Source organism: Dermacentor silvarum, chromosome 5 (assembly GCF_013339745.2).
Source record: "Dermacentor silvarum isolate Dsil-2018 chromosome 5, BIME_Dsil_1.4, whole genome shotgun sequence".
Classification (NCBI taxonomy): Eukaryota; Metazoa; Arthropoda; class Arachnida; order Ixodida; family Ixodidae; genus Dermacentor; species Dermacentor silvarum.
The window spans coordinates 37,255,730-37,267,766 of record NC_051158.1 but is presented as its reverse complement, the minus strand read 5'-3'; the positions used below and the strand labels follow the sequence as shown (position 1 = coordinate 37,267,766).

Here is a 12,037-nt window from a genome sequence, read left to right as displayed (position 1 = left end):
TGTTTTTACTCACACGCTACCATTCACGTTCACAAAGCTTGATGCGCAGAGATCGGAACTTTTCCTACAGATACACAATCACATACAGCAAATGTCGCAATTCTTGCATCGCCTACGGGAATCCATAGTGTTTCTGCAATAGACACCATAAAGATGTTCAGTGATCACGGACGGCGAAACGTCTACCGAGGAAGAGCAGACTTTCCAAGAATGAAATACACCATCAGCAACGCGTCTAAAACAATTACGCTACTATTCCCTGTATATTCACGCGAATCAACAACTATTAGGCTACTGACAGGCATTTGTCGATGAGGCAACGCATTACACCTACTTAAGTACTTAGTCAAAAAATGCCCTGGACATTCGAATTCGCGGCTGCTGCGACAAATGTTTTGAGTTAGGTTGGTTTTTCTTTATTAACCTAAGGTTCTTTCATGTTTTCCTTTTACATTTGGAGTTCACTAAGTGCACATCACATGAATGAAGAAAGTATGAGCCCCTCCCTCACTGAAAGCATTTTGGCGCATCCTCTATGCTCCTGAGGCCATGCACACGTCGTTTGCACGTCGCCTGCACAAAGTACCAGAGATAGTGAGAGCGCTGGATACTTTTGTGCTTGTCTGCATGAAAGCACAAACCAGCGCCACCTTGACAAAAAACGTTACCTCCATCGCAGCATGCCCTAAATGGGATCGTCATGTGATCGTCACTGAAACGTAACGTAGTAGTTCCATCCCTAACCTTATTACCATGGTGCTATTTGAGGAGTAATATCGATGAGACGTCACCAGATCGACAATAGACGCTGAGCAAATGGTGACCGATGGTGCTGTTAACTATATGTACGCTATTGCATTGGTGTACTCATGCGTTAGGCAACCCTGTAGAAAACCAGTCAACTTGAGTGCGCTAACTTGTGCTGCGTTTGTTTCAGTAACACAAAGCATTTTTTGTGCTACAAATCGTCAAAAGCAAACGACATGAAACTTCCACATAAAACACTACCCGCGAATTCTATGCTGCGAAGAAAGCCCATGCTAGAACGACGCGGATTAAAGATCCATATTTATCCCCGCCGTAATAATGCAAAATAATGGCACGCCAAATCATGCATGGCAGTGCTACTGCATAATTTGCTTTGCGATCCCCAGACCCGGGTAAGTGCGAACCTATTTTCTAGGTGAAACAGTAAAGCCCTTTACGCGCGAATATATCAGCGTGATGTGCGACGTCATAACAGCCTCCCATGCTTCCTTCCCACGACTTCTATCCCGCGCCTAGCCTTTTGTCAGGTTTGTCAACCCGAGGCGAGCACGTGACTCGCACAACGGTCTCGCGAACTCGTTTCCTCCTAGTCTCATCACGTAACAAGACGGTGTCGTCTACGCACTGTAAGACTGCCAAACTAAACGATTGCACAGATGCGAGGACACATGAAAGTATTACTGCTCTCTATTATCCCGATATCAATTTCACGTTGTTTTGCAACTAAGTAGCACTACAGAGTGCAAAAAGATAAACGTGTGACACTACTTATTGTTACGGAGCGTTTGGAGAGGACCGTACGCCCACGAGTGAGACGAAAGAAGTGGCAGTCGCCGACAGCCAGCCGGTGTTTTCCCACACGGTCAATGGCGCGTTGATGACGAAGTGGAATCCAATCCGCGCGGTTGCATTTTTTTTCCTTTTACATTACAAGTTCACTACTAAGTGCACATCACATGAGTGAGGAAGGAAGTATGAACCCCACACTCACAGGAAGCATTTTGGCGCATCCTCTATGCTCCTGAGGCCATGCACACGTCGTTTGCAGGTCACCTGCGCAAAATACCGAGAAACAGTGAGAGCGCTGTCTTACGCTTCCTTTTTGCTAACAATATATCAAATATCAGGCTACAGATATTACCTATGGAGCTACATACGGAGTGCCCTTATATTCAAACACAAATACGAGCTACGTTTAACGTTTGGTGTTCACTAAGTGCACATCACGTTAGTGAAGAGGCAAGTAGGAACCCAACACTCACTGAAAGCATTTTGGCGCATCCTCTGCTTCTGTTGCAGCGCGCCCGTTGCAATGCACACGTTGCTTGCACGTCGACTGCACAAAATACAAGAGCCCGTGAGAGCACTGGATGTCTCCGTGCCAGTGTACATGAAAAGCATAATCGAACACCACCTTGACAAATTTATCTTTATCGCTAGATGTCTTGACAACCAAAAGCTTCCCTGAAGCTAGTCAAATGCTTGCATCGGATTTGTATAAAGATCACAAGCATCGAATTTGTATAACGCTCAAGTATGAAAACATTGCGGCAGTCTTGCAGTCCACATCACATACCTATAACGCGGCCACCGCGCGAGACACTGCAGGGTCACAGCAACGAAGAAAGTGCTCACTCTCAGTGGCTGCACCTTACCACTGCAAGATCTCAAAATCGCAACACGTGCTATATTCTCGGGCAACAACCAGCCCAGCTTCATTAACTAATTGCCGCCTAAAATAGCAATCTGACAAAATAGCCTGACACGAAGGTGACACAATTTCATTGTTGAAACGAAATCATGAATTTCAGAAAATGTGCAAATGGGCATGTTCTACATAAACAAGGAGCTTATGTGGCGCATAATATTTCACTTGGACACAAACCAAAATAATGGGTCTACTGCAGTGCACGCATCCATACTCCTTGATAGATGAGGCTTAATCTTCTTTCTATTCTGGTACCCTCTAACTCCGTGTTCTTTGAAATTTGCCAAGTGCGTTTACTAGATTTACCTTTATACAGTTTGACCAAGTACCGTTATATTGGGTGCAAATTAACCTCTCCATTTGCATTGTGCGCGTTTTGTCAAGTGGTGCTAAGGAAAAGGTCTTGAATATTGAGCTACGGCAACCTCTCCGTACATATTGCGTCTCCTCACTTTATTGTGACAAGTATTGCTGCGCACGACGACGTAGCTGAAGGCACAATTCTGTTTGACACGCCATGTTCGAAAGGCTATGTTCCGTGAGTCATGACGAAAAAACAATTTCGCCTTGTACTGTTCCAATAATTTCCTCTTACATGTGCACCCAGCCACTGATTCAATTCTTTTGATGGAAAGACAACACGACAGTTTGTGCGGCAATAAATCCATAATGAACTAATCCTTAATTATGAGCACTCACTAGTACGTGTGCAGGGTATCATCCACGCTTTGTTTAAACGAAGTCCCAATCGTTAGCGATACAAGTATGTATAATACGATGCCGAAACTCCCGACATCCACAACGGCACCGTTATTTCTGAAAGAACAAGGTATATTTCTGTGACTGCACACTGAGCATAGCCACGCTAATCGCCTAGGAGTATTTATCTTTTTTTCTTCTGTCTTTTTTTTTGGGGGGGGGGGGGGGGGGGGGCTTTATTGCCCCAAAATTGTTTTACGGTTTGCTAAGAAAGAAGCAATGTTGCGTTTGTTATTTAATATTTAAAAGCCGATTTCAAAAGCCGATTTCAAAAGCCGATTTCAAAAGCCGATTTCAAAAGCCGATTCCTCGACATGTTGCCATCTCCGACGTACTAAACGACAAGGTCGGTCCTGTTGGGAGAAGGATAACTGCAAGTAAGAGTCAAAACGTCAAGCAACCTGTGCCCACAAGCAGACAACATTCGTGCAGTTCTCACCAACGGCATTGGCCTCAGCAGTGACGAATGCCGCGAGCTCCTTTGCTCAAAGTCCACTCGGCTCGACGGGAGCAACCAATACCCCTCGCGTTCCTTGGAGGTGGATGCCACAGTAGACCGCAGCATTGCTGCTAGAGTGCGTACATGAAGGTCAAAGCATTAAAGCTCACTTCACCTTTGATCCAACTGTTAGTGTAAACATTCTGCAAATATTTTTCGCTTATAAACCCAAGTGAAACGACATTCCATATATATATATATATATATATATATATATATATTTTAGAGCTGCCACAAATGAAAAAGAAATAGAGTATTAACGCTGAAGTGCATCACTACCGAGATCAGGCAATACCGTCACAGAGCGGTATTTTAGAGTAAGCCACATAAGTTACACAAATAAGCCCGTCACCAACTAGCTTCAAAATCGCAACTGCTGCCATATTCCCAACCAACAACCATCCCAGCTTCATGAACTAATTAATTGTTGGCTAAAAGAGCAATCTGACAAAATAGCCTAACACGAAGGTGACACAAATTCACATTTTATTCAAATCCTCGTTGATGGTTTCAGCACAGTTTCTTATCACGGTTAAAATATTTCTCTACGTTGCCACCGCTTTTGTTTGTGAAGATTAATTATTGTCATGAAGCCCTACATTTCTTTCAGCATTATCAAAGGCTGGGTTCGCTTTATGAACATTCTTGTTTGAGTGAATTAGCTGTAGTATGCTCACATACAAACAATATTTTCTCACATGCAGGTATATTCAGTTCTTATCGCCACAATAAAAAAGTACAAGTACCAGACAAAAACAATATCAATTTCTGGGGTTTTCAGGGTCGCGTTTTTTTAAAAGATTATTTTCATCCAAGGCATCCCTCCAAGCATTACTCCCGTCAAGCGTGAAATCGATTAAACACAGGCAACGCGGCACCGTCTATATAACGCACAAAAATAATAAAAAAGTAAACGACACCTACATCATTCTGTCGCATCACAGGCGATTCTGTAGCAGTGTCAACCATGCTTTTTTTAAACTAAAAAAATTTCTATCGAGAGCAATGCTGTCGCCTCAACGTATGGAATTCTCGGATGCACGTGAAAACAAGCTGCGACATTTTCCGCGATCTCTTAAACAGGAAAGTTATGGCTAATAGGACATGCCCATTTTCGACAAGTACACATTTCTTACCCATTCTTTTGGGCAGTGTCGCTGTGACCAAGATAGCAAGCTTCTTTGCTCAACGCCGACTCTGTTGCGTAAATTCCGGCCCGACCAGATTCAGTCCGCGGAGGTGGATGCCACAGAACCCTGTGCGGCGTGCGATAAAAGAAGAGTTCAAAAAAAAAAGAAAAAAAAGGAAAAGAAAACACCCTAAAAAAAAGGAAAAGAAAACACCCTGAACAGAACGAGTGAAAGTTGAGCAAGTTTGTAAAGATTCGTGGTATTGAAAGGCAGGTGCAAAAACACGATCTTAATTATGGCTAAAGTTGCACGTTGGGCCCGTTTACATCATAACTTACCGAAGCTACTACATTTTTGCTTACATGACATAGTTAATGAAACAAAAAATTGCTTTTTCATTGTATATGTGTCCGTGTGTTCACGCCGAATTCTTCTCAGTGTGTTCTTGGCAAGTGCCTCTCTCATGCGCAGCCGCCTTCTTAATTTACGAGTATCGCGGCCCAATCAGTCACAATCGGCCCGTTCCTTTAGCCGCGCATTTGCAATTTCCACCAATTTATGGTTTCCTACCTGCGTTCGCACTCATAAATGCATTTTTATCCTGAATCCAATGCTTGACGATCTAAATGACGCCTGGCGTGAACGTGCCCAGGGTGCTCATTGTGTTTCCTTCGGCGCGCTCACGACAGATTGTCATATAATTTCAGGCATGGGTTTTAAGCTCAGACGCATTTCTGAATGCGGGGGTTGAGTGCTTCATCCTGGTCATACGGTTGCTTTAAGGCTTCTACGCACGCTGCATTGCTCGGCCATGCTGTTTGTTAGCTTTGCCATTCGTAGCTGTACAGAATTGCATCTACTCAGAATTCTACTCTGCCGGGCTCACATTCACGGGTCTGTCCGAGTGAATCTGAGTCAGTCTACTAATGAGGGAGTTACTGTCTTACCCTAAGCTATATCGGTCCCGGCTTCCTCAACTGCGCATGCACAGAATATACCGGGCTGCGATAAAATATACCGAGGTCGTTCCCGCTGTATACCGGATATGCATAAATGCACGTCACTGCCCAAGCTTCCCGCTTCGTTCCTAATTCGCCAGAAAGAAGTCTAATTCAATCATCGCTTTGTCTCCTCGCACGCTGAGGACAAAGTATGAATGCTGTTTTAGTGAAATCGGTTGTTTCGACGCATCTAGGTTAGAGGGACGGCATCAAGGCGGGAAAAGTTGTGGAACATTTGGTGCCTCATGACTCGGCTGTGTGTAGGGCAGCAGAGATTTCGCCAGAGGCGATTTCAACACACAACCGTTGCGTATGGCTAAGAGAAAGAGAAAAAGACTTCTTGCCATTTCCACGGAAGCTCCCATTAAGCGCCTGCGGCGTGGCCTCACGAAGGTACCAGGTCTTCGCATTGTTGTCTGCTGGCGAGGGCTCTCCAGGTACACTGCTGCGTAGCCTGTTGATAATGAGCGCGTGATAATGAGTAGAAGATCTTGTTTACTCATGCACGTGGAAGGCGTTTTTGTGAACTCACCCATCCGGACCGAGCACGCACTGTGCACCACTGAGAAAAAGCCATGGTAGCCCGATGCAGGGAAGATACCATCGAGGCATCAAGTACAGAACAGCGCACAGTCCCCGGGATGAACGGGTGGTCACTGCCCTAGACGAAAAAGAGCACTTGTTTATTGTACGCGATGTTTGAAATGGGACTGTTCAACAGGGATTGCAATGTGTTCTTGTTGGAACATCTTGACTAAAAGTCGTTGAGCGCAGGAAAACCCGGACAAAATTACAATTAAATGTCCTTAATAATCAACGCCACAATTTCTGAAGCGCAAGCAGTTCTAGAAGAAAGAATTTTAATTCAATGTAATGAAGTCTACACATGTACTTTTGGAGATATCCAAGCAAGCGAAATTAGGAGGCCGCCTATGATATTGTTCTTGTAGATTCTGGAAACTCAATTTCACGTGAAATTCATGGCGTCAGAAGCAACTAGCAACTGTAGGCTTTGACAGTCTTGCGTCTTTGCTGGCTAGTGTGAACACCACCATTGGTAACCCTGGCGTAATTTGCCCACCTCAGCAATCTCAGCAGAAGAGAAACTCATGCTGCTTGGAAAATAAGTGGTTAAACCCCTGATTAGTGGTCTTTAGTACACTGTCGGCACGTAAGGACACTATCTCGGCGGGACAAGAACACTCAGAAAGTGACAGTGTCCCGTCAAAATCAATGCCATGTTCGGTACATACCACCGGCGACAATAGAGGTGCAGAAGTGGCCACCGAAGGACCACAAAACGGCGGCGCACGCGACTGGTTGCCACAGCCGGTGTACAAAGTCAATCTTCGTCAGTGCATAGTCTGCATAAAGAAGGCCACGTTGAAGTATGCGGCGTTCACACAATGTTCAAAAGTGCTCCTTGCACCTAACTGCATTAGCAGAGGTAATAAATTCAGTGCTGACGACCTGCAAGCATCGCCACCATCGTTACTACATTGTTGTTGGCACAGTACGTGTAACCAGGCGCCGGCTCCCTAAACGCGACAAAATTGTTCTGGTATTTGTGGGTTCTGCAGTTCACTATGTTAGGACGCTTCGCTTCTGCACGTATTTTGTGGCCGCTTCACAATCACCGCGTAATGACCGGATGGTTCCGCTAATTATTGGTCAAGACGTTCAAGCTAACAGCCGATTCTTCCTAAAGCAAGACGCCTCGTAATTCGTAAGAGGCGTGAGGCTTTTATTGTCTACTGTTATGTTAAGGACTTAAAATTCGTATACCCCGGTCAGGTGCCCAGAGCTGCGTCCTCATGTACGTGAGGACACGTAAACTATCTCCATCATCTCCTGATATTTGCTATGGTAAAAACTGCATTTCATTGCTTAAACGCAGAGATGAGGATGGAACTACGTGTACTACATTGCCTTGGTGCTGCCGCGTTCAGCATTTTCATGCAATCTCTGCAAGTTCTAAACAAATGCACCGAACTTCATATCCAGAATGAATATTTTGCGTAATCTCTACCGAGTAAAATTCGCAAAAAAAATTATGTTGTACAAGGGTCCTTAAGAGGATAGTTACATGTGATGCATGTAACGATGCAGCTATACCGCCCGTGAGTGAATGAGCGAAGGTATGCACTTCTTTCTTAACGGGGCTTATGGAATTTTTTAGCATTATTGTATTCCATAACAAATTCACGCCCCTTACTCTACATACATAGTTCCTGCTTCTATTCAACGCGCTAGCATGATTCGTACCCCTCATGCTATAGTACGTATGTCGGCTCGTAATGGTGCCCCCACTCGATGTAGTCGCTATGCACTCACCTCTGGTCGCACCACAGACTGCAGCAGTGGCTTTGGCCACGCCACCGAAAGGGAAGGTGGCGTCCGTCGGGGCCTGGGCTGCACAGCAAACACGATGACGTGGAGGTCTTGGTTTAAGGATGAACAAACGAGGGAGCAAAATTCCTCTATCGTTTTCTGGTCCTTGTCCCGAGGTTCGCTGTTGTTCACAACAACATGGAACGCTAACTAGCCTGGTTGTAACACATGATCCCGCCCGAAGGGATCAGCCTAACCTAACCTAACCTATCCTAACAGTGTGCTTGGTTCGTGGTAGGTTCTGTTGTGATGGCAATTATAAGTCGGCCCTTTTCGCGATGATCCCGTGAACGCTGCCATGTTTGATCACTTGGTGACGCGTCCATTGCTTTCCTCAGCTGCTTCGGTTGCCTAGGTACTTAAAAAAGATGAACATGACACCAGGTGCGGCTCGGGGAACCTTTGTTTCGGGAAATATAGACGCTGATTGGTCGGACGACACGAACCTTTGCGTACAGCTTCAGAGGACAAGACTCCTTCGGAGCCTCATTAAGCTTTGTCCAAACGGCGCGAGCAGTGTACATTGGGTTTGTTCTAAAAGCGAGGCTAAAACTGTCTTCCCGTTCCGTTCCCGCCATCCCGTTTCTCGAGAACAAACTGCTCCGCGAAGAGGGTCAATACGGACGCTGTGCACGGTCACCCAATTTACAACCTTAATTGTGATTTTGTCTGAAAATAACACAGGGTGCAATGCAGTGAGGTATAGACCGTTTTCGACCCTCGAGGTAGGTTCAGGGCTTAAAGATAAAGATGGTAAAGATGTTTTCTGTGCGACTCGCAACCGGGGACGTTATAAAGATCACATTTTTTTTAATTTGTAACCATCGCCTGTACCAATTTCACGTTAACGTACTAATATATTCGTCCGCTTTAAACAATCTTGCAGAGGAAGTTTGTGCTCACCCATCAGTACCGAACAGGTACTGTGCACCGCTGAGAGAAAGCCATTGCAGCCCAAAACTTCAAAAATACATCTACGCATCACAGAACAGCGTACAGTCCCCGGGGTGGACGGTTCGCCACTGCCCTAGAAGAAAAAGGGCACTTGATTATAGTACGCGATTTTTCAACTTCTCAACAAGTAATGCAATATGGTCTTGTTGGTGTGAATTCTTTGAGGGCTCGCATTATCTCTTGAACACGGAAGAATAAGCGACTACATCTAGTACGCTACAGTGTCAGCATGTGAAACCACAATGCGTGTGATTCCCTTACATGTGACTTATTTGCTCTCTATCAGCAAACAAAAAATGGATTACTTGCTACTTTAAACTTGAAGTTCACGAAGTGGAATACGATGCCACAAGGATGAGCTACGTTATTTAAATGGCATAATCGCAAGATATGCTTCCATTTCACTGTATAAGAACCGTACTTTTTACAGCGTAAGCTGAAATGCGAAAAAAGTACCCAGTTCCCGCCGGTATCGAACCTGCGCCCGCTACCTGGGAGCCACACAAGCGCTTGCTATCGAGCAAACGCTCCCAAAAACGCTCCTTTAAACGCTCCCAAAGCAGGCGCGCAAGCTGCAGACGACCCGAACCTCTGCCAGTATGGTGGCGCCATCTAGGTAAGGCACCTGTCTTGCCTAGATGCTGAAGTGGAATTGGAACGAGATGCAGAAGTGGAATTGGAAAGTACTATTTAATAAAGAACAGCTAATGTAACGTCCCTCTATTGACTATTGTGGTTGAGTCGCATTTACGGTTAGGGCTTCATTCGATTGCGTTACCTCATCTGGTGTGAATTAATGCCTGTGATGAGTGAACCAAGTCTACTGCGAAAGTTTATTCAAAAACTATACAGCTTCAGATTTGATTCAGTAGGGACCAAAATTCTGTCAAGAACGCGCCTAAAACAGTGGGTACTATTCCCACTATATTAACGGGAATTTTAAACAGTTTCAGCAACTATTAGATAACTGACACTCATTTGGCGATGAGACAGCGCAATACAGATACTAAATGTAGCTCGTCAGAAAATAGCCTGCACTTACGAATTCGCAGCTGCTGCTACAAATGTCTTGAGTTAGGTTTGTTTTTGTTTACTTAACCTTAGGTCCTTTAAGATTAGGAGTTCAATAAGTGAACAGCAGATTAGTGAAGGAAATAAGTATTAACCCCACACTCACTGAAAGCATTTTGACGCATCCTCTGCGCTCCTGACACCATGCACACGTCGTTTGTACGTCGCCTGCACAAAATGCCAGAGACAGTGAGCGCTGGATACCTCTGCCTGTATACATGAAAGCGCAAAGCAGGGCCACCTTGACAAAAAAAAAAAAACGCAAAAAAAAACGTTATCTCCATCGCAGCACGCCTTAAATGTTACGGATCTCTTCGTTGCTGAAACGAAACGTAGTCGTTCCGTCAGTAATTTTCACGTGGTGCTATTTGACGAATAATACCGATGAAACATCACCAGATCGACAATATACGCTGAGCAAAAGCGTTTTCAGGTTTCGAACAAAACCAACATAGTGACTGACCAATGGTGACCAACTGCCTTGGTGTACTCATGCACAAGGTAATCCTTTAGAAAACTGGTAAACTTGAGTGCGCTGTACTTCGGTTGCGTTTGTTTCAGTAAAACGAAGGATTTTTTTTGTTTTACTGAAACCAACGCAACAAAGTACAGCGCACTTTGTGATACAAGTAACCAATGCAAACACCATATTCTTTAGTTGCCGATAGACGGCAATTCAGCGTGGTGACGTATTTATCCAAAAACTACAGCTTCAGATTTGATTCAGTAGGGATACCAGCAGTCATAGAGGCATTGCGTAATTAAGGAGTACTGGAGGCATACGTGAATCTCTTGGCAAATATCTACAAGGATTGCACACCAACCTTCATTCTCCACAAGTAGAAAGTTACCTATCAAGAAAGGGGTCAGGCATGTAGACACAATCTCTCCAATGTTATTCACTGCATGCTTAGAAGAAGTATTCAGGCTCTCATACTGGTAAGCCTTAGGACTGAGGATCAACGGAGAATATCTAAGCAACCATCTGTTTGCAGATGAGATTGTCCTATTCAGCAACAATGGCGACGAATTGCAAGAAATGATTGAGGACCTTAACCGAGAAAGTTTAAGAGTGGGGTTGAAGATAACTATACAGAAGAGAAAGATAATGTTCAATAGCCTGGCAAGGGTACAAGAATGCAGAATCGCCAGTCCGCCTCTAGAATCTGTAAAGGAGTACGTTTATCTAGGTCAATTATTCACAGGGGACCCTGATCACGAGAAAGATATTTGCAGAAGAATAAAATTGGGTTGGAGTGCATACGGCAGGCATTGCCAAATCCTGACTGGGAGATTACCACTGTCGTTGCAAAGAAAAGTATACAATTATTGCATTCTATATGAGGCAGAAACTGTTACCGCTCTCTGTATTACCGCTCTGTTATCTCGATATAAATGCCACGTTATTCAATATGCGAATAGCCCGATAGGGCGCAAGAAAAGATGCAATTTGTTACTACATATTGTTATGGAGCGTTTGGAGAGTACGATGCGCCCACGAGAGAAACGGAGAAGTGGACTGTTACTGTGACCTGTGTACCTTGCACCTTGCTCGTCTAGAACTAAACTTCGCATGTAAATATTTGTATATACGTTTGTCTACTAGGCTTCCTTTTTAAATATATCATGCATGTCTACATATATTATCTCGATAGTTACAAAAAACATCAAAATTCAGCGTTAGCGAGCGCTCTATGTTCGAACACACGATCGACCTTTAAGCGTCACTAAGTGCGCAGCACATGAGTGAAGAGGA

The 12,037-nt window shown here is 44.5% G+C and overlaps 1 protein-coding gene across 1 annotated transcript in view; it reads right to left on the bottom strand.

Moving 5' to 3' along the window:
* LOC119452354 (uncharacterized) overlaps positions 1-12,037 on the bottom strand; it is a 92,578-nt gene that overhangs the window by 17,319 nt on the left and 63,222 nt on the right. Inside the window, exons 13-14 of the mRNA XM_049667703.1 lie at positions 2,031-2,104; positions 512-573 (exon numbers count right to left, since the gene is read on the bottom strand). Coding sequence (XP_049523660.1) covers positions 512-573; positions 2,031-2,104 — 136 coding nt within the window. The remainder of the gene's footprint in view (positions 1-511; positions 574-2,030; positions 2,105-12,037) is intronic.